Source organism: Aulostomus chinensis, chromosome 9, assembly GCF_037954235.1.
Source record: "Aulostomus chinensis isolate RoL2024-O1b breed Wild chromosome 9, RoL_Achi_v1.0, whole genome shotgun sequence".
Lineage (NCBI taxonomy): Eukaryota > Metazoa > Chordata > Actinopteri > Syngnathiformes > Aulostomidae > Aulostomus > Aulostomus chinensis.
The window spans coordinates 21,140,579-21,168,578 of record NC_141328.1 but is presented as its reverse complement, the minus strand read 5'-3'; the positions used below and the strand labels follow the sequence as shown (position 1 = coordinate 21,168,578).

The 28,000-nt window shown below is 40.6% G+C and overlaps 1 protein-coding gene across 7 annotated transcripts in view; it reads right to left on the bottom strand.

Annotated features, from left to right (window-relative positions):
* cacna1db (calcium channel, voltage-dependent, L type, alpha 1D subunit, b) overlaps positions 1-28,000 on the bottom strand; it is a 68,970-nt gene that overhangs the window by 7,755 nt on the left and 33,215 nt on the right. The window contains exons 8-43 of one of the 7 annotated variants that reach the window (XM_086214222.1): positions 27,348-27,451; positions 26,768-26,937; positions 23,424-23,498; positions 20,353-20,440; positions 20,073-20,099; positions 18,310-18,470; positions 17,979-18,204; positions 17,667-17,874; positions 17,069-17,189; positions 16,498-16,612; positions 16,352-16,412; positions 16,183-16,243; positions 15,932-16,073; positions 15,669-15,798; positions 14,470-14,529; positions 14,322-14,381; positions 12,757-12,863; positions 11,882-11,969; positions 11,672-11,779; positions 11,553-11,605; positions 11,312-11,458; positions 10,949-11,150; positions 10,648-10,806; positions 10,154-10,264; positions 9,814-9,891; positions 9,180-9,263; positions 7,605-7,646; positions 6,698-6,826; positions 6,202-6,267; positions 5,991-6,082; positions 5,750-5,909; positions 5,531-5,658; positions 5,298-5,394; positions 5,040-5,142; positions 4,166-4,267; positions 405-541 (exon numbers count right to left, since the gene is read on the bottom strand). In XM_086214222.1, the coding sequence (XP_086070348.1) occupies positions 405-541; positions 4,166-4,267; positions 5,040-5,142; positions 5,298-5,394; positions 5,531-5,658; positions 5,750-5,909; positions 5,991-6,082; positions 6,202-6,267; positions 6,698-6,826; positions 7,605-7,646; positions 9,180-9,263; positions 9,814-9,891; positions 10,154-10,264; positions 10,648-10,806; positions 10,949-11,150; positions 11,312-11,458; positions 11,553-11,605; positions 11,672-11,779; positions 11,882-11,969; positions 12,757-12,863; positions 14,322-14,381; positions 14,470-14,529; positions 15,669-15,798; positions 15,932-16,073; positions 16,183-16,243; positions 16,352-16,412; positions 16,498-16,612; positions 17,069-17,189; positions 17,667-17,874; positions 17,979-18,204; positions 18,310-18,470; positions 20,073-20,099; positions 20,353-20,440; positions 23,424-23,498; positions 26,768-26,937; positions 27,348-27,451 (4,002 nt within the window). The remainder of the gene's footprint in view (positions 1-404; positions 542-4,165; positions 4,268-5,039; positions 5,143-5,297; positions 5,395-5,530; positions 5,659-5,749; positions 5,910-5,990; positions 6,083-6,201; positions 6,268-6,697; positions 6,827-7,604; positions 7,647-9,179; positions 9,264-9,813; positions 9,892-10,153; positions 10,265-10,647; positions 10,807-10,948; positions 11,151-11,311; positions 11,459-11,552; positions 11,606-11,671; positions 11,780-11,881; positions 11,970-12,756; positions 12,864-14,321; positions 14,382-14,469; positions 14,530-15,668; positions 15,799-15,931; positions 16,074-16,182; positions 16,244-16,351; positions 16,413-16,497; positions 16,613-17,068; positions 17,190-17,666; positions 17,875-17,978; positions 18,205-18,309; positions 18,471-20,072; positions 20,100-20,352; positions 20,441-23,423; positions 23,499-26,767; positions 26,938-27,347; positions 27,452-28,000) is intronic. The other 6 variants (XM_086214218.1, XM_086214221.1, XM_086214219.1 and 3 more) reach the window with 6 other exon arrangements.

Below are 28,000 nucleotides of genomic sequence, written 5' to 3'. Positions count from 1 at the left end.
TAAAGAGGATGTGGATTACTCCAGGAGAGTTTGTAAACAGCTTTATGGTGGTAGCAGTTGGTGGTACTCCTTAGCCACATTAGCGTCAAGCTAATCATACGTGGCTGGCTCTTACTGCATACTGAAGTCAAAAGATAGTAACAGTGACAAAACATCTTTTTGAGCTCAAGACATTTGTTTGTGAGTACTTGAAGGGACTGAGCATGAATCTCTCATAATAGGTTCACTTGGTCATCATTAAATATCAGATTTGGTTTTGTGGTTAAAATAATATGTCAACTTTAATTTTTCTTTTCATTGTGGGCATACTTCTGACATTGTGTAAAAAAAAAAAAAAAAGTTTAGCAACTTGTCATCGATACGTTTTGTGGTTCTACGCCAGCAAACACCGACACTTCCCTCACCTGTAGAGCCATGGTGGTGTTAATCCTCTCAAAGGAGCGCCTTCCCACAAGCCCTTGCTCTTTGCGCCTCTTGAACTTCCTGAAGTAGTCCTGTATCAGGAAGGTGGCATAGAACTTCCCCACTGTTACCTCGTCATCTGAGTGAACAGACCAAACACACCGAAGCCTCCCACATCATCACCGGGACACCAATATCCACTCCTACTTCTACATGAGCAGCAAACAAATGCAAATACACCTCGGTGAAGATGGTAACAAACGATAACTGAGGGTCCAACACAACAGAAACACGTCTTCCAAAATCGGATTAGACGGCAAAATCTGAACTGTGATAGGAACTGACGGTTACTACAGGCCACTTGCTGACGGGCGCTCAGACTACAACCTCAGCCTAACCCAAAACAAAGGAAAAAAGTGCATAATTTGAATGTAGTCCTGCATCCCGATTACATGACCTCATGGAGTTGCAGTGATCTCTAAAACGATTCAAGGAAAAGGTGACAAAAACTCAAAGGTTGGAAAAAACAACAACATGAAAACGTAGAATCACAAAGTATCCTGAAACCTCGGCACGCCAAGTTGTTTTCAAAAGCATCTCTGACGTGACATCTGAGCGCCGCAGTGAGACTGAAAACATGCCGTCAGTCATATTTTTCAAAACAACTTGGCTTTCCCAGACTTAAGGATACTTTGAGTACTTCAGACAGTCACTATGGAGACCTTTAATGGTTTCATTGGACATTCGTCAACATTCACTTGAAGCGTTCGAGAGATTACTGCATTACATTGTAGTGTCAAACCTCAGCAGTATTTTGCAGAGTAAGAAAAACTTCAACTGAGCTTCCACCTGCATGAGTAGATAGTAACTACATTGTTCAGGGGCTGATGATTTATCACTTGAATGAGAGCGCTGAACATACATTTCAATACAACTGCGCCTGCAGCGCTAATCTTGCACTCTCTTAAAGTGCATTGATGTGGTGAAAAAAAAAATCAGACACGCACACACAGGAAATTCAACTTCAGCTGTTGTTGAGTTCTTATTCTAGAGGCAGACTGCACTGAACACTGACGACAGACTTATAGCTTAGAACTGAAAATATGGTGACTCCAACATGAAAACTTCAAATCCCTCCCAGAGGGACTCGTCTAGGAATGAGAAACACATGCACAGAGGCAGCGGCGAGCGTCAAATCTACAGCTCAGAATAAAGAAAGTAGCCGGAGCAGAAGCTGTACCCACACACAGTGTTTGCCATGCAGGGAGGCTGAGCAAGCGTGCATCTGATTCACTCAGATAAGTGAGCTGCTGAAGCAGAATGTGGAGAAAGAGCCGACCAAAAACAGAACAAAAAAACAAAAACAAAAACAGAGGCTGTATGTAGAGGTGAAGGACATGGGTGTCACCACCTTTTCTTGACCCGTTTTTAAACTTGATATGAGCCAAGTCGAGGTGATGGATATCAGTGGGATGGATGCTTCAAGGTGGACAGGTGGGAGCATCGATCCAACCAGTAGCGCAAAAAGCACTATGGGGCCTGATCCATCCCAAAGATAAGTTTCCTCACATCATACGACACAGTCAGAGAGCAACTACAAAAGGCCCTGATTAGACAGAAAACCTGTGAGAAGGCCATCTTACATAATCTGTGACTCATCTTCTCTTCTCATTTTGACATGCTCATCGATGTCAGCCAAGTGGAAATCAGTTATTGCGCCAACACGAATAGCTAATGAGTAATATCTTGAGTGAAAGAGATGTGATTTTCTGTCTGAGCAGAGCCTGGAGGAGTTCTGAAAGCCAGCTACGGAATTTCATGCCACCAAACTAAAACAGAACTGCCCCAGAGAGCTCAGGGTGGCAGAAAGAGAAGAGAAGAAGGCCAAGTGTCTGACTGAACACTCTAGTTAAAGCAGAGGAGGCTGTGGGAGAGAGAAAGACTCGGCAGAAAACAGAGACAGCAAGAGACAGACAGAGAGAGAGAGAGGGGTGTTAGACTAATAAACACACAGCCATGCAGTTGATAACCCTAATCACAACAGCTCCGAAGCGTGGTAAGCAACGTAGGACAGAGACTACATGGAGACAGCAACAGGAAGCTTTATGAACATGCTGACTGACACTGTGATTTATGTGTCACACAGCCTCCCTCGAAGGAAATAACATGGGCCCACCTACAATGAGGGGAGAGCGGTGACTCTGCAACCGCCACTGAAGTCATAATCAGGCACTTTTTCAGCATTTTTAAAGTACAATTTCGACTTTTCCGGTTCTTCACGGATGTCAAAAGTATTCTTTTTAAGTTCCTCGGGCTCTCGGTGTCATATTGTGGTTTTTTTTGGAAGGATTTTTCTTGACAGTTTTATCAATTCTGAAATGCGGTATGCGCTTTCACAGTCGAACATGCTGCGCGGCCATAGGTTTAGAACCTGAAAAAAAAAAAACTGACACCCATGAAGATACGATGTGAATAATCAGAAGTTTAAATGATATTTACATTTTGTAAATGTGGAAAAATACTGACACTATATATATACATATATATATATGAATATATATATGTATATATATGAATATATATATGAATATACATATACATATATATATGAATATATATATGTATATATATGAATATATATATATATATATGTGAAAGTTTGAATTGGCTGAGCTTACAAAAGGAGAGGTCAGATTTGATATGTCTTAAAAAAAAATTGGGTGCTCGGTTACACGTGAACTGTTTGCGCTCTGTCTAAAATTCTGACAAACATTTTCAGAGAGGGAGCGCATCTGGCAAACAGTGAGATGAATGATAAACAAAAGTGCTGATACTGACAGAGGAAGCACTTCACCAGTAAGTGTTTCGCAGCGATAAGAGAAGCTGCTGTGAACTGACAGCACAGTCTGAGCCCGGTCCTCCCCCTGGGTCGGGTTGGTTGTGGTCAGCCAGTCGGTTCCAAGGAAGCCAGTGACGGATTGACCTCTAACACGCGTTCCTTCGTGTTCTCTCGCGACATCAATCTTGCAGACTAAATATTTACGCTCTATAATCTTGAGAAGTGTTAAAAGATTTTGGAAATGAATCCAGCTGGGGACCGTTTGAGTTTATGGTTTAACGGATTGATGACCTGGTTTCACGTCTTAAAAAGTGTTCACAGAATTGTCTGCAAACCAACAGGCCTTTTGATAAAAATCACAAATTTGCAAAATGAATGATGGTAACATCTGGGCTGGTAAGTACTAATCCACCATCTGCAAACCCAGATTCAGAGTAGCAGAATATTTAGCTGGATGTTGGCGGGCTGATGTAGAGCAGAGATTATGCTGCAGGAGCACTTCTAAACACTTGTGCAGGTCTTAGACTCTTTTTTTATTTTTTAATCTTTCTTAACATTGGAAGACCCTAATGTTCACAATCCACTTTCAAAACTAAGACACGAATCATAGCCATAAGAAAACTTCAGGGGGATCATCCCTCTGACTAACTCACGTCCTCTGAAATAAGAACCATCCAATTATGACACAAAATGTATCTGAAATAATAAAATTAACATGTCTTCTACCTCAGCAGAGGCAAAAATTAAAGCATCCTAAAGGGTGGAGATAATAGAGCAAATTGTGTGAATGTAACTGACTTTTTTCCAATTCAAAATAAGGGAAGTAAGTTTTATTCCTAGATGTTAAAATTATGATTATGAGGAAACATTGTAATTCTGAATGATACTGCTTTTGATATTCGTCTGTGTGTATTGACCACTAACCGCCTGCAGGGGGCACCACTTGATCCAGCAACTTCATGCTGGTCCTCTTCCAGATTTTCTTGATCACAGCTCGTAGCTCCTCGTTGGCTTGCTCCAGGTTGCCTTGGAAACAGTAAAAACAACGAGAAGTGAAAAGGTGCTCGGAGGAAGCGTCCAGCACCATCTTGGCGTATTTCCCTGGACATAATCTCTCTCACCAACATTCCTGATGATACATTAAAAAAGTGGGATTAAGCACAAACAGTGCCAGCGTGTTGTATGTATGTATGAGTCACTCTGGCTCTCTCTTGTGGAAATATGTGGAATGAGTTCCTGACTAGGAGGAGTTCAAGACAGAATAAATATGCATGTGAGGAACTATATTTTCACATGTATGACTAAATAATCCAGAAATATGCTGCTTCCAGAATTATGGTTTCTTTAAATTTTTCATTCATGCCTCCTGCACACTTACTGATTTTTTTGCTTCTGTTGGTTCCATCTATTTGTTTACCTTTGGAAAAGCTTATTTGTTGAATATGAATTTAAATATCCTTGTTGGACAAACTGAATTGTTTTACACCTAAAATGTTGTTGGATTAACAATTGTTATGATTATATCACCCGAGGAAATTCGATTAAATTTGATTTTGGAAAAAAATATGCAAGCCAAATCAATAAAACTGAAATTATTCATTTTAATTTTCATTATTTTCTGATGTATCATCATCATGACTATAGGCTTCCACTGGCCTTTTGGATAATATGTGATGGACTTCATGCTGCGAATGCTGCTTCTTATCCGTTCAGAACAGGAAACAAAAGACGAAAATATCCACTATCCAAAAATAATGGTCTTCTGAATGTCTGTGACTGAGTGAAGGTGTAGACTCACCTTCTGTTTTAATCTTGAGAGCAGTGCGGACCAGAGCGAACAAAGTGGCATTGAACATAACGGTTCCATCACTGTTCAGGGGCATGTTCATCGCCACCAGACGCTGCAGTCACATGCACAACAACATGACTCAGAACAGTTCATGAACCACATGAAAGAGCAGACTTCAAAGAACAACAGAGTACAACGGGTACTGTGAAGCTCTGCCTCGGCGGCTCCATCGCTCTTCAGTGCTGGTGTGCAGGTTGAGTAAAGTACCTTGCAGGCCACCCTGTGGGGGCAGAGCTTGCCGAAGCCCAGAGGAGGCTGGATCCTCCTCAGCAGAGTCACCACGTCAAGGTGCTTTATCCTGCCTCTGACAATAACGCATCAGAATAAAAACATTACCACACCGAGCACCATCTTCACTACTTCCACAGAAGTCTCGTTGTAAATTTGAGAAAAACACCACACATTCTTTACTTAATACAAGCTGAGTCTTCAGTACTCACTTGGCTTCAGGGTCATATTCAGACCAGATCCTCTTAAACTCGTCCAGGTGATGCGGCCCAAGAATGGACCAATCACGTGTCAGGTAGTCAAAGTTATCCATGATGACAGCAACAAACAGGTTAATGATCTGAAACCAGGACAGTGAATTGTAATGGATCCTTTAATTTGTCTAAACGGGACTGCCGCTGGATCCAGAAGGATGGAACAAAAAAGATTACCAGAAAAGCACAGAGCATGTAGAAGCTGATGAAGTAGATGATGGCGAAGCCGCTGCCGCAGGTCCTCTCCTCTCCAGGGTTGTAGTCCGACTCGGAGTCACACAGTTTTCCGGGCAGACAGGCCAGCATGATCTCCTGCCAGGCCTCTCCCGTGGCACATCTAACATGGAACAACCGCCACGGCGTCAGAATTAGTCATTTTTAACACGGGGGATGAATTAAAGTTAAGACAAAAACAGACCTGAAGAGCATGAGGACGGCTTGAGGAAAGGTCTGAAAGTTATTGTTGCGGTTGATCTGTGTTCCATCCACCATGGCGATTTTCCCAAAAACCTTAAAATGCACAAAAGTAAAATCGGATCGAGGATAAAAAATAAGACGACGAGTTATTCATGAAGGCAACACAGTACACCCTGCAGGGTCTCTCTGAGGTTCCTCTCATGTTACTGTACCTGCATTCCAATGACGGCGTAGATGAAGAACAGCATGGCTATCAGAAGTGCAACATAGGGAAGAGCCTGCACAAAGAATAAGGAGAAACAGCAGTTACTAAAAACTGCAATCCATCATCTCGAATGCGAGTTTAGTCAACGTGATCATCGCCACACCCACCAGTTTCTTACCATTTGTGACTGGTTTGATAGATCGTCTACCTTACTAGGCCTCATTTGTTTTCAGACAATCTTACACTAAAGCTTAATTAATCCTGAGAGTTTTATTATTATTATTATTATACATGTCTAATTTTACCCCACTTCTCTTTGCGCGGCTTCCTGCTTTGTGCACCTTTGTCTCATTTTGCGACTGAGAGACAAACTTATAGACTGACACAGACAGTCGAGGCGCACAGAAGCACGCGGTCTCATTCACACACAGAGGAGATTAGGGGATCCGTCTTCTTGTCTGGCTCTGATTTTAAAGCAGATTTTTATCAGCTGCATATCTGACCTGGAAGGATTTGATGAAGGTCCACAGCAGAGTCCTGATGCCCTCCCCCCTGCTCAGCAGTTTGACCAACCTCATCACTCTGAACAGGCGGAAGAAAGTGATGGAGATGCGAGCGCTGTCCTCCGTGTTCTGAAACGGAGAGTGAATCAGGGATGAAGAAACAGAAAACACAGACGGTAACCACTCATTCATACATGCTGGTTCAAGCATCGCGTATGAGTCACATGTATGGGCTAACAAGCAAACAACGGGATGAAGACGTCCCCTGTGTTTGTGGTTACTCTCTTCATCTTCACAATGACGACAACCAACGTGCATGCAGAGTTAGAGGGTCTTTTCCAGCCACCTGGACGACGGACACATACTGACATTCAACAGCAAGATTCAAAACAGTCAACATCGGCTGTCCAAAGACGAACACACCGAAAGACAAATGGCCTTTTTTTACACCACGATGGATCTCTGACTGTATTGTTACACTACAATCACACAAGAACTGTGAGGAGAAATATCAACTGAGAGCAGTGAGGCGACAATGCTGTTGGTCATCTGGATGCAAACACTTATTGTAGTGAGGAAAATGGACAAAAGACTGTTGTCTATTTCTCTGTCTCATGCCATGCGTCAGGACAAAACAATATTCCAACAAAACAGGATGTCAGAGTCGACCAGGAATCTTGGAGCCCCCCAAAAAAAGAAAAAAATGCAACATAGACGTTGACTGACATCAAGAGTTGAGTCAAACCGTCAGACTTTCATGAATCACGAGACCAGAAGTTCAGGCAAAAAACATTTTTCATCAAGAAATGAATGGAAGAAAAGAAAAAAAATGTCTTGATGCTTTGACTTTTGAATGAAGAGCAACAGACTTAAATAAATGAAAAGGGGAGGGGCTTCTTCATCTTACCCCTGGTTCCACTATCACCTTGACAACAGGAATGGCTGCCGACTTGAAACCAAAAGCCTCAAGTTAATCCACAAAACCAGCTGCACAAATCAGTCAATGCTGCTGCAAATGTCATCACGGAGAGCTGTTTTTGTTTTTTTTTTAATTACCTTTTATTACATTACAAACAACAAACAACACAGGATTTATACCACAAACAAGAACAACAACAGTGTAGAGCTCCTCATGCAAAGCTTTTCCTAATATCCTTTCCTAATACCGGAACACCGGTGTAACGTGTAGCACGCCGAGGGGAAAAAGATGCTAATTTCAATTCACCTATTGATTTTGTTGGCCGCATTCAAAGTTAACATAAATTTTAAAAAAAACACATCGATGAATGAACACCTTATCACATCAAGCATCATTTCAATCGACTCATCAACTCAAGGAGCTGGTGAGCCAACACTGACGAATTATTTTGTGAATTATTTCTTATTGGCGAGGGTTAATTGCAGATTAATTAAACTCTTTTTTTCTCTCTACAGAAACAAAGAAATAATTTTTTTTATGTAGTGAAAAATTAACAGAGGGCTAAATTTTCCTTTTTGTTTTGCCAACATCAAAAACAAGTAATTAATTGATGAAACAACATTTATATATCATGAAATGCTCTAAATATAATAGGGGAGATTCATACACACGGAGTAATTTTCCATGTCTTTGAGTTGGATTTTAAAACCACACATTCTCTGAAAAATCTGTCTAGACATGAAAAGTAATCAAATAAATCTCTGTCAAAATGTACGAGCGTGTGTCTAATCAACATTACAACATGTCTATTAACTGAAGGGGGGTTTTCTCAGTCAATCCCTAATAATGTGAGTGTTAGTGAAACAAATTTCAAGAACTTTTTCAAAGTTTTCTGACTTTGTTATAATTTTTCAAAACCTTTTCCAGGCTTTTTCTTTTCAGGTTTTTTTCTTGACCCCATCGACCCTGAATATAGTATATAATAATAATAATAATAATAATAATATAAAAGTGAGGTGACAACAAGCATTAATTAACTGATCAAAAATACCTGGTTTTGATCAACTTCTACATGTGTTTCACCCTTTGATAAATCCCCATCCCCACTGCGTGTTACATACCAGAGATTTCCAGTGTATTCAGTTTTTACTTATTTTATAACTAAAATTATCTTGACTTTCTGTATGCAACTTTAATATTATATATTCTTATACGCTGCATCACATCATCCAGACAGCTGTTTGGTTTAAAATTGTCCTTTGAAAAGAATCAAAATAAAAAAATCTTTATTTGCAGCAAACATGCTGTCAGTTGTAAGAGCGCCTGTGAGCCAACGGTCAGAGCAGCCTGGCAGTAGCAGCAGGAGGGGACCGAATTAGTTCGCAGGTAAAGAACTCTTGCACAACATATCCGCCTGACAGATTCTTATGAAGGATTTATACATTTTTAATTAATTATACATGTAAATGAAGGACTTGATCCAGGATGCATCTCCAATGCTAAAGCAAGGCCCTCTGGCTGGGAGCTCGGACATGCGTGTATGTGCGATAAATGACTACTTACATTGATCTCAGTGATGGCAATGTCAACCACGCTACCCACAACAATTAAGGCATCAAACGTGTTCCATGCATCAGCAAAATAGTTCTGCAAGCACAAGCAACAAGGACACACAGAAAAGAGGAAAGACAGAGACAACAGAACAAGAAATAAAGGGAAGAGGAGGTAAAAAAAATAGAATTATGAAAGAGAGAGACTGAAAAAGTGTGATTTGATTTAACAGAGAGAGAGAGAGAGAGAGAGAGTTGAGGCTTTCTGCCAGTGAGCCAGTGAGAGTATCACATTAACCAAAATCTAATCTTGAATACTGACAACTCAACTCTCGCTGACACAATGACAGGCTGTCAAAAATGGCCACCGTAGACGTAGAAAAACTGCTTATTGAGCGTGAGTGAGTGTGGAGTCAAAGGAATGAGAATCCAGCCCACCAGCATGTATTTGCTCTACGGTGTCCATCAAACATTAAATCTACAACTTGCTTCATGAGGGACACTCTAGTCAAACAAAATACACATATACAAACATAAATTAGGACAGGATGGGAGGAAAAGAGAGGGGGCGTGAAGGAAGGAAAGAAAAAGGAGAGCAGCACCAGCAGTGGGAGAGCACGAGGAAGGGGGGATTGATGTCTTTCTACCTGGCTGAGTATGATGTCGACTACACTGCCAATCACAACCAGAGCATCGAAGATGTTCCAGGCGTCCCCGACATAGCCCTGAATGTGGCACCATGCACAGCCAGCAGCAGGAGGAGGAGGAGGAGGAGGAGGAGGAGGAGGAGGGGAATGCAGAGAAGAGGAAGGGGGGTTATGGTGTCAGGGGGTCACAGTCTGGATGAGGGGCATCAACAAGAGAGAAGACTGGGGGGGGCAGCACTACAAGGATTAAATCTAAGAGGAGGTTTTAGGTAACAACACAAGTCCATCTGCTTCTATTTTCCTTAATATTGTAAATATTACCATCTCTAAGGAGACTCACTCTGGGTTTGAAGGCGATGAGCTTGAGGATCATCTCCACGGTGAAAACCCCGGTGAAGACCATGTTGAGGATGTCCATGGCATAGTTGAAGAGATGAGACTGACCGTGATGCTGGAGAGAGAGAAAGATAGAGAGAGAAAGAGAGAGAGAGAATGAGAGACAGAGAGAGAGAATGAGAGAGAGAAAGAGAGAGAGAGAAAGAGAGAGATACCCACGAGAGAGAGAGAAAGAGAGAGAGAGAGAGAGATACCCACGAATGAGTGTTTCACACTGGATCACGAGGAGAAGTCTAAAAAAAACAGGCCTTTTAATTTCATTCAATAACCAGACAAAGGTCACTCATGGTCTAGTTGGTCCGGCTCAAGCTCACTAATATGCAGTTTCATACTAATTTGACTAAAGAGACACATTTTAAGAGGATTCAAGATCTACAATCTAACGAGCTGAAATCAGTTCAACCTTCAAGGGGTGAATGAGTGGAGCTGAGCTCTCACCTGGATGGCCAGACATAGCGTGTTCAGGATGATAAGGACAAACATGACGTACTCAAAGCCGGTGGAGTTGACCACATACCAGAACTTGTACTGGTACGGGTTTTTGGGGATGTAACGCCTCAGAGGGCGAGCTTTGAGAGCATACTCCACACACTGACGCTGGAGAGGTGGTGAGATTGGGTGGAGGCAAACAGAGAGAGAGTTAAATGTCTTCAAGATTTGATATGAATGAATACATCAGATCAAAATGGCAATAATAAAAGCATCGGAACAAAAGCGTACACGCATCAGCTCCTCCTACCTGGTTCTTATCCAGCTCACAGTTCTTGTACTCTTTCTCGCCCTGCTCCTGGAAGGTGACGATGACAAAGCCGACAAAGATGTTCATCATGAAGAAGGCAATGATGATGATGTAGATGATGAAGAAGATGGAGATTTCGATGCGGTAGTTGTAGATGGGACCCATGTTTTCTCTGTTTGAGTCAATGGCCTTGTACAAGAGACTGCAGGCAGAGGAAAAAGTAGGATACTGAAAAATTCAGGCAGCTCAAGAACACGTTCAATAAAAAGTCAAATCAGACTTGAAAAGATCTGGTTCATGAAAATGAAGGTCATTAATCAGAGATTGAATAAGTAGCCTTTCCAGAAGAGAGGCAGCACTCACGTGGGCCACCCTTCAAAGGTGGAGACGGTGAAGAGAGCCATCATGGCCATGAGGACGTTGTCAAAGTTGAAGTCACTGTTGTACCAGATCCTTTCCTTGACCATCGGCAGAGCAGTGTCTCCATTGTTGTAGAGAATGTATGTACCCCTGGGATTTAAAGAGGAAAATTTAACACACACACACACACACACATACACACACACACACAAACAGCAAACCACGAAGAATCAAAAGAACTTACTTGCATTCCCCCGGGCTGGACTTTGCATCATCTGTGCAGCGATAAAATTTCCCCTGGAAACAATAACAAAAGTCAGATGCGTTCCAAGTTTTGATAATAAAGGAAAGGCCTCACTGTACCTTGAAGAGCTGCACGCCGATACAAGCGAACATGAACTGCAGCAGTGTGGTGACGATCATGATGTTGCCGATGGTCCTGATGGCAACAAACACACACTGGACCACGTGCTACAAAGGACAAAAAAGCCGCACACCATTTATAGTCCAACATAAGGAAGGAGTCACGTTAAACATGCACTGTATACCACAATGTGTTACTGTTATTCTGACCTTGAGTCCCTTGGCTCTGTTGATGGCCCTGAGCGGTCGGAGGACTCTCAAAACACGGAGAATCTTCACCACTGAGATAGCGGAGGATCTTTGGAAGCAGAAGAATAATCAGAAACTAGATTCACACTACGATATCTTGAGTGTGTAGTTGTTTATCCTGCCTTCTAAGACTCAACGTCCTTTCTGTTTGTTGCATAAACAGAAACTCACAATGCACAGGCAGCTCTAGTTGCTGGACACAAGCGCTCATCGTAGCATAAGTTGCTCTTCAACAGATGAGGAATAAAACACATTCACCTAACTAAGAAAACTTAGACTCCTCAGCTTTACTTAACATGGAAGATAAATGTTTTATAAACTAAATATATAAAACTATATGTCTACAGGTCTAAATCTCCATTAGTGGTTCCTGCTACATTTGTAATTCATCCTCATCCTGTTTTATGATCTTTTTTTTGTCTTTTATTTATTGCTAGTTGAGTATTTTCGTTGAAGTCACAGAAAATGGGAAACAGGAGCTAAATTTCTGCGTGTTGAGATTTAACAAAACCTCTTCGGGTATTTTTGGCAGGGGCGGGTGATGAAGTTAGTTTTAGTCTCAGGTTTTTGACTGAAATACACATCACCTTTAGTTTCATTTTACTGACTACCTCCCAAAAATTTTACTCATGATTTTGTCCAAATGTAGTCTTAGTCAACAAATCCCCCCAAAAAGGGGTTGATTTTGTTGCTCAAATGAAGCTACGCTGCTGTGACGTTACGAACGTCATGACGAAGAAGAAGAGTGAGGCACCTGGAATGTTTCATATTAAAAAGCAAAAACATAAAGAAATGACAGACATGTAATAAATATGACACTGATGAGGAATACATACTGGATTCCAAAGGAGACCAGAGAGACGCCAACGACCAGCAGGTCTAACAGGTTGAAGTAGTTTCTACAGAAAGCTCCTTTATGAAGGAACGCTCCGAATGCTGTCATCTGAGCAGAGAGGAGACACCACTCAGAACGATGGACGGATTGGAGTGAGGCTGAGTTTAAATCCATGCATCACTATTAGGGGGAAACAGTTTACAGTATCTCTCTTGTTAGCAGAATATTCTGTGTGTCATTGCTACTGGATAGTCACTTAATGATGCAACGAAATGTGTTTCCGCGTTTAAAAGTTGGATTTTGCAGTTCATGAAGGTTAATGGCAAAAATGCGCTATATCATTTGTCTTGCATCTAAATTAAATTGTAATCTTGATTAAGAACCTTTTTTTCCCAAAAAAATTGGAAGTTATGAGCATAAGACGTAATATTTTGAATCCATTGAGTATTCTAAACAGTAACAAGATCGGATTCACTCCCACAAAAGTACCCTAAAGACAGTTATAAACAATTAAAAGCATTTCTTTAAAGATACTGTTGACAGAGAAGCATACGCATGTACAATGGTGCACACGCACGCACACACACACACCCACACACACACACACGCACACATCATAAAAAAAATAAAAATAAAATCTAAATCTTCAGACAAGACATGGGGCACATTATTCCACCAAAGCCACTACATTCATTTCCGGTGCAGATTAAACCAGGGACGCCACGGCAAACATTTTCCATCAACCGGGGTCTGTAATCTTCTCCTGATCGAATTTTAGGCTTTAGCTGGAAAACAAGGGATTTACCTGGTGCAAACATGCAGCGAGCAAAGGGGTGAGGTAGAGGACTGAATTTTAACAGTAGCAAAAATATCATCTAGTTGTTTCTGGGGTTTTTTGTTTGGATTTCTTCAAGTGCATGTTAGGCTCATTTATTTTCCAAAAAGAAAAAATAACAACCTGGCACTGGGCAGTTCATCGAATTTCATTTTTAATTAAATGGATTTCAAAACCAGATCATTTGGAAATTGTGTCACGTTGTGTTTTGCAGTGATGCTCCTGTTTCCTGATGGAATTTTGGGAGAAACCAAATCAGCTGGTAGGAAACAACTTTGGTTTCAATGAGTCAGTCAGGAACACCAACAATTATTTCACAGTTTCCAAGGTCGATCACATTAAATTATTGTGATCTCAATATTGACAAACAGAATGATTGATTTTTTTTTTCATCAAATGTCATCATGCAGCATTTAGCAATCAAGAATTCTTTTAAAAAATGAAATTGGGAACAGCCAAACGAGTGGCTGAATGCTGGAGAGCCACGGTCCATAAACTGGTTGAAGATGAAGAGGGGAGCCTGAGATGGAAAAAAAAAAAAAATCGGACAAAAACGCATGATCTCCATGTTGATGGATCGCCACCATGACAACAGGACAAACAGGTGGCCATTTTAACCAGAAAAAAAAATAAAATTAGAGAGACAAAAATGAAGGGAGGGAGGGCGTGTGCAGCAAGCTTGGAGGTGGTGGGTTTGTTGCTGAGGCAGCGCAGCAGCTTTTATTCTTTACCTTAATAAGGATCTCAAATGTAAACATACTAGTGAAGACATAGTCTGCATAGCCTAGGATCTGAGGAGGCAATCAGAGTGACACAAGCACGCAGGGTTACTGAAGCTCTACCCAGCACAGCACGACACACCACACACAGGCCATTTACCTTCAACAGGATCTCAACAGTAAAGATTGCCGTGAAAGCATAGTCAAAATAACCAAGTATCTGCAAGAGGCAATGCACAAGTCATCAAGTCATTCCAGGACAACAGCACAGTCAACCATCTGTTTTGTTTTTTTGTTTTTTGGCAGATGCATGAAAGTCAAGCCCTGATGAAATAGTAATAAATTAAAGCTGCTCACGGGGCCGCAATCCACAAATCGGGACAACACAGATTTACTTTTGTTGCCTGAATGAAATTCTCAAATCCATTACATCAGTGGCAGGTTCGCTCTCTGCAGACAGTGAAGTGAGCCACGCTGTAATCTAGAGAGAGCCCCTAAACAGTAAATGCCACCTTCGTCATCATTTTTGGGAAATAACAGCCACAACTATACAGTCGTCATCTGGGCTGCCAGATTGGGAAATTGACTTGCTCAGGTTTGTTCATTTTATTTCTCATAATGATGACAGAATATTTTAATAAGGTCATGTTTGATCATGACTGAGGAGGTTGAATTTGGTTTTGTAGAGGTTTATGAGGCATTAAATGTGTTATATAACAACAATATAATATCTGAAATCTGGCCAAGAATGTAAAATATATGATACATAATCCATCCTATAATCTATGTAAATGCCTCATTTGATCTTTATCTATTTTGTTTCTAGGATTGACAATAGAGTGAAAAATATATACTTTGTGGCCAAGAGGTTAAACTTGTTCCCATGCTATCAATATTTTGCGTTTACAGGGTATTCCTACAATTCGCAGCAACAACATGTAACTTATGCCTACAATTTGTTCAAAGTGGGGAAATATGTCATATTGGTTTTTTTGCGACCATAAATTATAGCATTTTTGGAAAAGTATATTGTACTGTGTAATGTGTAACATGTGAGTCAGCTAGCAATCAGACACAAAATACAGATATAAATACACAGATAAAACATCAGAGTCCACACACACACACGCGCGCGCGCGTGAGAATCGATGACTTCTCGTGACCTCTTTGACCTTTAAGTTGACTTTAGAAGACCAGCAGACATTGTAGCTTTCATAGTTTTTAGTCAGTTCAGGACTTCAGAGTTCCATCTAAGTGCTATACAAAGGCAACTGGACAAGCTTTCAAGCCCAGTCGCCTCCATATGGCACTTAGACATGACTGAGAACCTGCAGACACACCCTGTAGTGGTTTACGTACTATGTTGCGAGCGGAGAAGTTGCGTATGGGGTCCTCAGCGGCCAGAGAGACAGAGCTGAGCATGATGAAGACCAGGATGAGGTTGGTAAAGATTTGATGGTTGATCAGCTTGTGACAGAAGACACGGAACCTACAGAAACAGAGACAGAAACGGAGGGTAGGGAGACAGCGTACACAGAGTGTAGTAGCAAGTTAGAAAACCGAGTTTAATTGAGGTCCGACTGGTACCTTTTTCGTGTCAATAGAACAAGTCCAAGACTCACGGGTTAGTGCTGCTGAAGATAAAAAAGGCGCTGCCCTCTGGGATGGGTGGGGTTTTCTCTTTGATGGTTAGGTCTGACAGCCTCTGAGGGCGGGGCCCCACCGGGACTTCTGGGAGGTGGTCGTTATCGTCATCATTACACACTAGAACCGTAGTTGGTTTAATCATTGAAAATCATGAAAACACACAATCATTATTGGTCATCCTATGGCGCTACCGACAACAACAAACACAAAGCCAAGTCAGTTCTACCTGGTGAGTCAAGCGCAGGATACATCTCTTTGTCTTCCTCTAGCAAAGCCTCTGCTGGTACCTACAAACAGTCGTCAGAACAAACAGTTCTCCTCAAGTGTTAAACAACAGAAAGAAAAAAACCAATTATAGCATTTGCCTGATTTATAGGTTTTAATCTCTCCAGTACCTTCAGCTCAACATCCTCAGCTTCCATTATTTCAACTCTCTTCTTATCTGCGCTTGCCTCCCTGTTTGGGACACATTACCACAGAGGATCAAAAAAAAATCAGAGGTGGTTGTGATGAGGAGAAAATGTGAAATAGTAAGCAGTACTTGGCACTGTTCTTCCTCTTCTTGGCCTCTTCCTCTTCCTTCTGCGCTGTGTTGAGGCTCTCTGCATCTGCCAGGTTGTCAACGGCAATGGCCAAAAACACGTTTAGCAGGATGTCTTCTCATGTGACTTAAGGAGAAAATACTCATGAAGAAAACACAGGTGATGTTGGGCCTGAGTGTCTCACATTGCCATCGAATATTCAGAAGGTAACTGGTTCCTTGTCCTTGAGCAAGACACTGAATTGCAATCATTTTATATGCCTGGAGGACTGTGCGCTGTATAAAAATAGAGATCTCTCACTCGGGAGGCCTACGCATCTGCAATCAATGACAACGGAAGAAGCTGTATGGCAAATTAAAGGAAGACACCAACTCAATTTCTATTATTTTTAGAGCCAGACAAGCAGATAGATACCCTTCTCTTCTCTCTGCGTGCATTATGGAGCTCCAGACAGCCACTGGGCAGCTGAGCGCTGGCTAACAATGAACGTAAGCAATGGGAGAGTAGAGAAAGACGTCTCAAAAGTCATCTAATACATCAAATAATGTGCGTGTCCGACCAGGAGGATACAGTTTCCACAGATGAAGAGGATGATGAAGTAAATACAGACCACCATTCCAGAGGAGGCCGGACCACCGTACGCCATTATTCCATCATACATCACCGTATTCCAGTCTTCTCCTGTTAAGATCTGGTAAACACAAGTAGAGGCCATGTTGGTCAGTTTTTCAAAAAACTGAACACATGAAAACATCATGCCATCGAGACAGAATGACATTATGTCATTTCTGACGTATTTTTATATGATTGGCACAACGCATTCAAGGACTGGGCAGGTAAGGCTGCCAAAAGAGGCGTTAATTTGCCGTAAAGTGCAATAAAAGCTTTTACTGTCCCATATAAAGAACCTGGTACATGTATTTATAGTGGCAGAGCTTAAAACTGCCCAGCATGCACTGAGTGATTCTTCTGCCATTGTTTCTGTACAAGGCATTTTGGCTTGGTTTTGACATGAACTGTTTAAAGACATATAAGACACATTCTGATCGATATCAACCATTTATGTTAATATCAGCCGCTTCTGATGTACTGTTGTTGCAGACAATGTGATAGCAAGCAATAATTCCTGAAAATTATATCAGAGGAAAGTGAATAAAACCACACACACCTGGAATACAGTGAGCAGGGCCTGGGGAAAGTTATCAAACGTGCTCCTTTTTGTCACAGTCTCATCGAAGTTAAACTTGCCCCCAAAGAGCTGCATGCCCAGCAGAGAGAAGATGATGATGAAGAGGAAGAGAAGCAGCAACAGGGAGGCGATGGACTTCATGGAGTTGAGCAAAGAGGCCACAAGGTTACTCAACGAGGCCCAATGACTGGAGAAGACAAAGTTAATTGTTAAAAGAGACCGAGGAATATGAAGGACCAGCTTGCGAGATCAGTTTTCATTTTCCCCATTCAAAATTTGGTAGATGCTCACCGTGTAACCTTGAAGATCCTAAGAAGGCGGACACAGCGGAAAACAGAGATGCCGAGAGGAGACATGATGGCCAGCTCCACTAAAATGGTCTCTATGATGCCTCCGCACACCACGAAGCAGTCGAAGCGATTGAACAGGGACACGAAGTAGGCCTGCAGCCCCAAACTGTACATTTTCACAAGCATCTCGAGGGTGAACATCGCAAGCAAAACTTTGTTGGCTGCATCTGGATAGCAGAGGAGTACAAGGGAACTGTTACTACTTGTTAAATCCTGTGCACCTGAAGACATGCTTCCCAACCAATCAGAGCAGAGTAGAGAAACATAGATACCCTGTACTTCAGTCAGCCAGTTGGGCTGGTTGTAGTGTTCAGAGGCGATGGTGAGAGTATTGAGGAACACTAAGATGATGACCAGCCAGTAAAATGTCACCGATTTCACAGCTGCGCGACATTTCCTGCGGCAGAAACGGTTCCAGCGTCGCCACTGACGACTAGCAAACAACATGTGTAGCATCAGTTGTCAGCAAATAGTTTTGAAATAATCAGAGGAGACTAGTGAAAAGTAAGACAAAATCGGTCGCAAAAATCTCTAAGTCATTTAACATATTTCAGATTGAAAACTTTTGATGGACAAAAAAAAGTGTATTTTTTGCAATTTACCGGTAAGTACTCACGAACAGGTGTCTTAAGCTAATTAAGATTTTATTTTCTCTTATATATATATATATATATATATATATATATATATATATATATATATATCACTTTTTTGTAACTCCAGAATGCAGAAGGTGTCAGCCACGTATGTTTAGTTTGAAGCTAAAGGTGCCCCTATGGCCACCAACTACAAACAACAGCAAATCGTCAAAAATGTCCCTTTAGAAATTCCCAAGTGCATTATCAGATGTAATCCACAGCTTTTTTATCTAGTAGTATCCTCACTAATCTTGGGCATGAGGGGGCGGGGGGTGAATTCTGCAATGTTCCATTAAAATATTATTATTAATTTTATTATATAATATTATCAATACCTGTCCAGGGTGAACCCCGCCTCTCGCCCATAGATGCTGGGATAGGCTCCAGCCCCCCCCCCCCCCCCCGCGACCCTTACTAGTAAGGAATAAGCGGAAGATGACGATGGATATTATCAATACATTTTCAAAATCAAGAGGTGTGTCTCAAAAAAATAAAAGTACCCTAAGCCTTCCAGAACGAACTCGTGCTTTCAGTTGAACCAAGGTGTTCTAGTTTGTTTGTATTTTAGCTCAAATCAAAGTGTTTGTGGATTACTGAGCGTATTTATAGATTAAGATGACGTTGATTACACCAGATGATGCTCCTGATAGTTTGTGAACAGACGTTTATGGACAGTTTTGCTGTAGTTTGCAGCTGGTGGCCATGGGACGCTGTTGGCTTCATGCTAAATAAAAATGGCCGGCTCTTTCTGCAGTCTGGAGTCAAAAAGAAGTGACACATCAGTGAAAAAAACGTGTTTGTGACCTCAAGACACCTACGCAAGTATCTGAAAGGCAAAATATACTTGTGGGGGAAGTTTCATTTTAAGTTATATGTATTTAACAGCAGCCACTTCAAAGTCACAGCGGGGTAAGGACAGGTCTTGTTAATAACATGAATTGTGGCTCTGGTATCATTTAGACTGGCTAACTGCAATGGCGGTGACACCAAATATGAGAAGAACATAATATATTTCATCAGTTACAACTCTTTTCACTCTACTATGACCTCAAAATGGCTGCTGTGAATCTATTGTCCCATAGACAGTTAAACAAATGGTGACATGAAACACAGCGTTATAATGAATCACGATGTAACGGACCTGATTATAGAGACAATTTTCAGTGACAAAACAGGGGGAAAAAACAAAACAAAACAAATGTGTTGTGACATCAGGATAAAGAGAAACATTTTTCAAAGTAAAACACCACAGTTAATCAAATACAAAAGTTACAAATGCAGAGATGACAACATCAGGGATATGACCAAATATGGAATAAAACAAAATTAGATGTGCACGATGAGTTGAATGTTCATTGAGTGAAGAAGACACTGTGATGTCATACCGAAGTACTAACCTGCATTTTGACTTAGTAATTTTTTGACTAAAGAGAGTAAAAGATGAGAACTTTTAATACAGAGCAACAACATGTGAAATTATGTGCTCTGGCTGTCATGTTGTTGATTGTGTACAAAGATGATTGCATCTATAAAGCATCTGGTTAGAGTTTCATTGGCAAATTCAGTTAACCTAAGCAGACTAATAGAACCCCCAAGCGAGTGTCTAAATGTAAGATATTCAACATAGTACAGAGCAGTGGTATCGTATGGATTAGTAATATCTAGTAATACACTCACCATAATGGCCCACAGCAGGCTGATTTATCCTCCTCGCTGTTGTGATTGTCAGTGTTCACAGATTCTGTCTCACTTGTGGGCATGCTCGCTGCAGTATTGCACACACAAACACACACAATAACAGTTACATGAGATGACATGAGGTTAACAGAGATCTTTAGGACATACATTTTCTGCATCCTGGGGGCAACCGGTTTAAAATTATTATTAGCATAGATATTCCTGTTGACATCCATGCAATTTTTAATGGTTTTTGGTTTGTTTGGGTTTTTTTTTTTTTGGTTTGGCTTGGTCCCAGGAGATAAAATATATTTCAAGTCAATTTTGATATTTTTTAACACAGAAAGACAAATATAGTGAAAAGAATGACCATCAAATCTTTCTCTCTGTTCTCTTTGAACTGAGAATCACTGGCTATGCACAGTCCTAATTAACATTTTATCAGTCTAACCACTCTTGGCAAGGATTTCTGTCCAGATCCTGCATTTTTGACACTGGTGTCCCTCAGGGCTCCATCCTGGGACCCAAGGTAAGGCTAACCCTCCATATATACTTTCATGGCATCTCCTATCAATGCATGCTGACAACAATCAACTTAATCTCTCCTTCACCTCTCGGACATAGAAATTATCTCTGTGTCTCAACAACAACACCACTTATGGGCCCTATTTTAAGAACAGCACAAGGTGGCACTTGTCAAGTACAAGTTTCAGTCCTAATTTCAAGTAGGGGCAAAGGAGATTTTCACACCAAGCACCCTTGCCCTTTAATTAGCAAATAAACTTTAGCACCACTTGCAGCAACAGGTGCTTAAGTATGTTAGTAAAGCATCATCTGGTGCGACCATAACACATTGTTATTTTGTAACACCAGAAAACATCCACAGTATCAATAGCGCTGACATGCTGATGTGCAGCATTGCAATGTGGGTCCATTCAAGCCTGACAACATGGAAAAACTGGCTGCCACCTCTGATGGTTTTGGTGGATCCCTGCTGCTCCTGTAAATAAACATAAAACATGCCTGCACATGTTCCCCTTGAGCACAAGGAGGTCCATCGCTCTTGATGAAAAGTTCTCACTTCTCCAGAGTTAAAATGCGTGAACCACTGAAACAGCAACACGCCAAGGCCTGCCGCAACCTGGGCTTTAAAGGGAATGGAACAAGGCTCTCTAATCGGTTTGAGTGATGTCATACCAAAACACAATAATGCATAATTACATGTCTAATGACTGACTCTTCGCACAATGTGCAATGGTCTGCACTCTGATTACATGCCCTCTAAATACAGATTGAAGCTTAACGTGCCCTAAATGCACAGCGTACACATAGCACCATCTCCCTACCCTCATACGCCACTGACTGCTTGAGTGAGGCCCTATGTGTCTATGCACCACCTCAAAATAATTTCCTATGTTTAAAAAAATAACTTAAAAAACAGCTGCTTATCCTGTAGCTGATCAAGACTGTGATGCACAGTCGTTTCACTACTTGGACAAAACAGGAGTACTACGAGTCACATACTCGACTAAATCATTCACGACAGACATTTAAGTTAGACTCAAAAGAACAAAAACAGTTCTTGTCAGCCTTGTGGACGCAGCAAACACATATCTTTTCAAATGAGTTGTTGATTGGAAGCATTACTGATTTATGAATTGCCTTTTCTGCATGTGTATGTGTGAGCTGAAATTATATTTTTATTCATGTTTCATAGAGTTCATCAACCAAGCCAAACCACAAACAAAGTGTTTTATAGTTGAGGTGTCAAAAAAGAAAATGCTGGGGTGCCTTCTTCCAAAAGTTGACATGAATGAAGACGAGCCAGGGTTGTTCTCAAAGGCAGACACTGAAAATAAGTTACAATGCCTTAACCCTCTATAGGCCTGTTTTGCGAGGACAGCAAAAATAATGAATTGTAAGGTTTTTGCATAGATCAAAGTGAGAGCATGATGCCAGACCTGAGTCAAATTTGTCTTAAAAAACAAAAAACATTTACAAATTAGACACTGCCTAAAGATATTGACTGATCTTTACAGTCACTGATTGTATTTTAAAACTGAAATATCTGATCAAGCTATTTGCTCCAGGTCTGTATGCTGCAAATATTATTGAGATAATTACAGGGTTGCAACATAAAACACATTGGAAATCATATATACTGTGCATGCATTAAATAGTTTGTCTATCAGTGACAAGTGAAAAGATTTTATAATGGGTATGACTGAATGAGCGATCTGAACACAAACTTTGGCTGGTTGGTTTTTTTGTTTTGTTTTTTTACTCCAACAAAAATAGAGTACACACAGTCACAAGATCCACAAACAAAACATACATGTATACAACGCAATGTATGTGCGTGAAAAATGAATATTCACTGATTTAATTTTCGATGTAAAAATGCTTAATCTAACCATCAATAATTTCCAGTCGCTCGAGTTAAGCTGGAGAGGTAAATCTTCCCTTGCAAACAAATCTTCCGGAAACATCTTGATTCATACATTTTGAATGATTTATTTATGCCAGAGCAACCAACAGCAGTTAGCAAACGAATAAACTAATACTTGCTATCGCTATGAATCATGGTTGTAATGCGGTTAAATCATTTCATTAAAATAATTACGTTTGCAATTCATTGAAAGTAATTACATAAATCAATCATATAAATCTGCTCTCTTATGAGTTTTTTTTTTTTTTTTACATTCCTGTTATTATTCCTTAAACTGACAGCCTCCATTTTCCATACACTTGATTGCAGCTTATCCTCCTGTTTTGTCGGGGGGGGGGGGGGGTTCTCCTTGTATCCCCCTTTTGTCTGTTCTACCGATCTAACATAATGTTGAAGGTTCAAAGAATTCCTGCGAGAAGAGATGATGAGGTGTGTTTCTTGGATGAAATGCCAGTGATAATAATGAGAGGAGCAGGTGAATAAAGGGCATGCAAACACAAAAGCACAAACAACAGTGTAAGCAAAGCACGTGCACGCAAGTAGAGGTACTCGCCAGGATAAAAATGAAGTGTCCTTATGAACATGCCAAGGAAAACGCACACTCACGCACAAACACATTTACCCTGTGTTTCTGTGGACTGGGTGAACCAGCCAAACTTTCCCTTCTTCTTCTCAGTGAGGTCAGCTAGCGTGACCCCTTGGTGTTACCAACATGCAGTTCACACAGCCAGACAGCAGAGGAAGCAGTGAGTCAGTACACAGCAGAACAAGAGAGAGTGTACGACAACAGACAGCTGCAGTACCGACTTCAGTACACAAACAGCTACCATGTCCAGAAAAGTAACATAACAATTGAACAAGACAGACATTATCCTCTTTCTGCCCTGACTAGCTTGTCCTGTCACAGTCAAATTTAAAGTACATTGAAATTTCATTTTGTGAAGTAAACTTCCCAAGAATACATTATGTACAAAGTATAATGATATCAATACACCAGTAGGATACTGATGAGGCACATTATGAAGCTTGTAAAACTATACTTTAATTCAGGGGTGAGCAATGTTTTTTGTCCAGAGGGCCTGACTTAAATCAAGAATAAAGGGCCACACATGGGCAGAGGAAGCAGTCTGGTTTCCTTTGAAGACGTCGCAGGCCGGTTCCACAAGCCTGTTATGGATTTGGAACATATTTTGCTCATGTGAAGTGTCAAAGAAGTAAACTTTGAGCACACTGGTATATTTGTACTGCAGGCTACTTCAGCTAAGACACAGTGATCAGTAAGTACACTGCGAAAAAGTATCCCGCTAGTTTTCTATAAGCGCAAATTACTATTTAGCGAGGGTTCCTGCTTAATTTGCAGGCAGGATCATTGCAATGGAAGTGAATTTTGTAGGACCATGCCAGACAAGGTGGACAAAGATTAAAGATTGCCAATTTCAATATAAATTCGGTCGATACATCCACAAATTACCCCCTCGTAGAGATAATGACAGGTATATAAAAAGTAATCTGAGCTCATGATCTTTCATGTGAATCAACTTGAACAAAGTACAGTATTATTACACTTGAGTAAACTTCTTTTCTGTAAGGGAAATTGATGCAGTATATTGTGACTGGCACAGAGGGAGAAAAAAGAGAGGCTACAAAGTACATACACAAAAAAAAATGTTCATTCAAAACCAACTAACAACTCAGAAATCCATCCAGAGAGGATCATTCAAATAAATCTAACAGATAAATCCATATTTAGAATCTATAGGCTATTAATGAAAATCAGTTGCACTGTAGAAAAACAGTCCGTATCCTTGCGTAAACATATTTCCTATATCAATTTGACTGCGAGCTACACTTGCTTGCCAATTTATTTGGTAAACTTCTACACATACACATTAAATATTGCAGTATCATACAACAACGCCGGATTAAATCCTCCCTCCATGAAGATTTCATGTTAATTTTTATTGGATCTGTTTATCAGATTCAGTTTAATGGTCACTTTGGAGGCTGTAACCGTCCTCATATTTTATCAACCTTGATTCATTTAAACTGAACGGACAGAAATTGGCAAGTGAGTGTATACTTGTTATCTCTTTGTCTGTAGTTTCTGGACAAAGTAACGATACAGTACAATATCATATTAGACAAGAACAGATTAGCATAAGCAAGACTTAATTGAGAAATCTGAAGACAGGAGACAGACAAGAGCAGCAAATTGAAGACACAATATTCGGAAAAGGAGAAAGAGGGGAAAAACTAATGTTAGCAGGTTTTACAAGGCACACTGACACACTGGTGGAGTGAAGGAGACAAAGTTAGTACGTTATACAGGGTGTCTAGCAGAGGTAAAGCAGGACTGAGAGCAGTCAAATAGCAGTTAAATCGCATTCATTCCGTCAACTGCATTTTGTATGAAGTTGATTGATTATTGGATGCTACTTGGATTTGTACTTGCTCTCCTCTGAAGGAGAATGTATGCACACAATCTAAAGTGGTTAAGTGATTTCCAGAGAATCATTACTGTACTTTTAAAGGAAACTCTTAGGATGCTTTGTGCAACCGCCCACGGTTTCCTTAATCTCAGTCAATCCTAATCACCCCGAACGAACGGCTGAGACGGTCACCTCCAGCTTAGCGGAGGGGTAAAATGACTTGTCACAGATGTAAGAGAATTTCACTCATTCCATTAAAAAAAAAACCAAAAAAAAAAACCACACACCTCACAGTCTCACTGTTTCTCTCAAGATTACTTTGTCGCACTTACAAGCACACATACACCGACCCTGGACACTACATTTACTATACGCGTCATTAGCAGCACACTGCGTTTCACATATGACTGATGTAAACAAAAAGAAGAGTCAAAATAGATTATTTACCACACGGGAATAAACACAATGAAGAAAAAAAAACTTCGATGAAATAACGTGTTGCTCTGCCAAGCAAACATAATAGGGTCTGCTGTGATACTAAACCAATATGTGCTTCACTCAATGGCAACAGATTTGCCAGAGTGCACTTTCTATTTGATGAATGTCTCATTTTGTCGCAGCATGCAAGGTTGGGGAGTAACGGATTATAATGGGAATGACGTAATCTTTTAGGTCATACAGTGTGTGATGTAATCGGACCGGATTACATTTGAAAACTATGTCATTGGATTGAAGTTAAATTTTCAATATATCTTTACAACAAGGCAATTTGAAACTTTTATGTATGTATGTATGTATGTATGTATGTATGTATAACAACACTTGGACAAGTGTGCAATCTTCACTTTCAAGTTGTTTCATGTCATGATCATAAATCATTGAAAATGTGAGTTGTTTTTTTTTGTAGTGATCTGAAAATAATTGAAAATGTGAGCCCAACATAACTTGAGTCAAAATTATTGAGTCAAAATGTCCAATGTACGTATCACCAATAATGATAATGATGTCATAGGGCTGTCTCTGACATCATCTATACAGTGTGAACTTTTTACTGTATTTTCATTGTCAATCTGAGCAAATTATTTGACCCACACGTTTTCTACTTCAGTACAAGAATATGTAAGGAGAAGGAAGAAGGAGAATTAATCCAGGGGATTTACATATGTTTGTAATCTACGATCAGCAGCACATGACACGGTACAAAAATAGACTATTTGGTTGCCGGTACGTCAGCATGTCTGTGCAGCAGTTTGGATTTATGTGCTTCAGTTTTTCAGATGCTTGAAAGAAGTAACATTCTCAGCATCAAACTGAAAGGGAAAAAAAACAAAATATCATACGTCTATTATTGTTTAAATTGCCATGCAGGTGAGTTGTCAGCTTCCTTCCCTTCACGATTGAGGGAGCAAAGAGAGGAGTAGCATTATTAGAAAGGCACAAGATGTTACATTCAGGTTTCATTCATACGCTTTTTTTTTCTTCTTTTTTTCCTGGAACCAGATTAAGGACTAAAATCATTTAGAAGCAGGTGACTCACGGTTGCGTTTGCCCTCCTCGTCCCCCTCCTCCTCGTTCTCAGGGTCGATGTCTTCGGCCTGAGTAATCCAGTCCAGGTAGCCTTTCAGATCTTCCTCCAACTGCTGCTTCTCACGTAGCTTCTGGAAGTCACCTCGAGCCTTGGCCTTCTCTCGTTCTTTGGAAAACTCTCTGGACGGATCACATGGTCAATTAACGTCAGGCAAGTTCCTTTCACATCATTACTTACATTGTCATTTTCATACATTTAAAAGAACAGAGTATTTTTAATGAAGTGAAATTATTTTTCAAACACAGGAGTGGAAATACATTTGAACTCATTCAGTTATTTTTAATTGCATTTCGACAGCATGATGGGAATTCACACATTTAAAATAAAAAAACAAACAAACATCAAATTCAGAAAACCATCTAAATGGGTATTTAACATTAATAATCTTCAAACAAGAATATCTTAATGTCACCACAGCTTGTATAACATGGACAGGCCAAACTTATGTCACGCATGTACCACACACGAAGTAAGCCCCTTCAATAAGGGCAACATATGGGCAAACATAAAGGAGCAGGTTAACACCTACCCACTCAGCACACCCAACACCAAGTTCAGAACAAAGAAGGATCCGAAGATGACCAGACTGACAAAGTAGACCCACGGGAGTTCGAAGCCCATTGCGTCATTCATCTACAGAGAAACACAAGGAGAAATGGCGACAAGAGGATTAAAACTATTAGACATCCCACTCGTGTGTTCACCATGCAGCATTTTAAGCTGAAACTAACATTTGCCAAATCATTTTGAAGAAGAAAAAGGTTCAACGCTCGTCCATTGTAGTGTTGACCAGTAGTGTCTAACTGGAAGTGTGGTAGTTTGTTTTGTTAGTGGATTACTGTGTGTACGTCTGGATAAAGAGGACGTGGATCGTACCGGACAACTCCCTTCAAGTATCAAATATATGTGGCGAGCGCTTACTGCATTCTGGAGTCCCAGAGAAGTGATGCAGCGGTGAGAATAAGTCTTCATAGTTAGAGTTGTTGTCAGAGTCAGAGTTTGTCTTTTCATAACCATAACATAGTGTTTTTACGAGGTCCGACTCATTTCTGCACATCAAACCTTTACTTCAGGGAGACGAGTTCATCCATGCGTATCTGCCTTCTATGCAGCAACACTCCATTTTCGCATATTTTATGTTTGTCTCGTCTTCTCCCCTCAACACTGTCACAGCAGCATTAG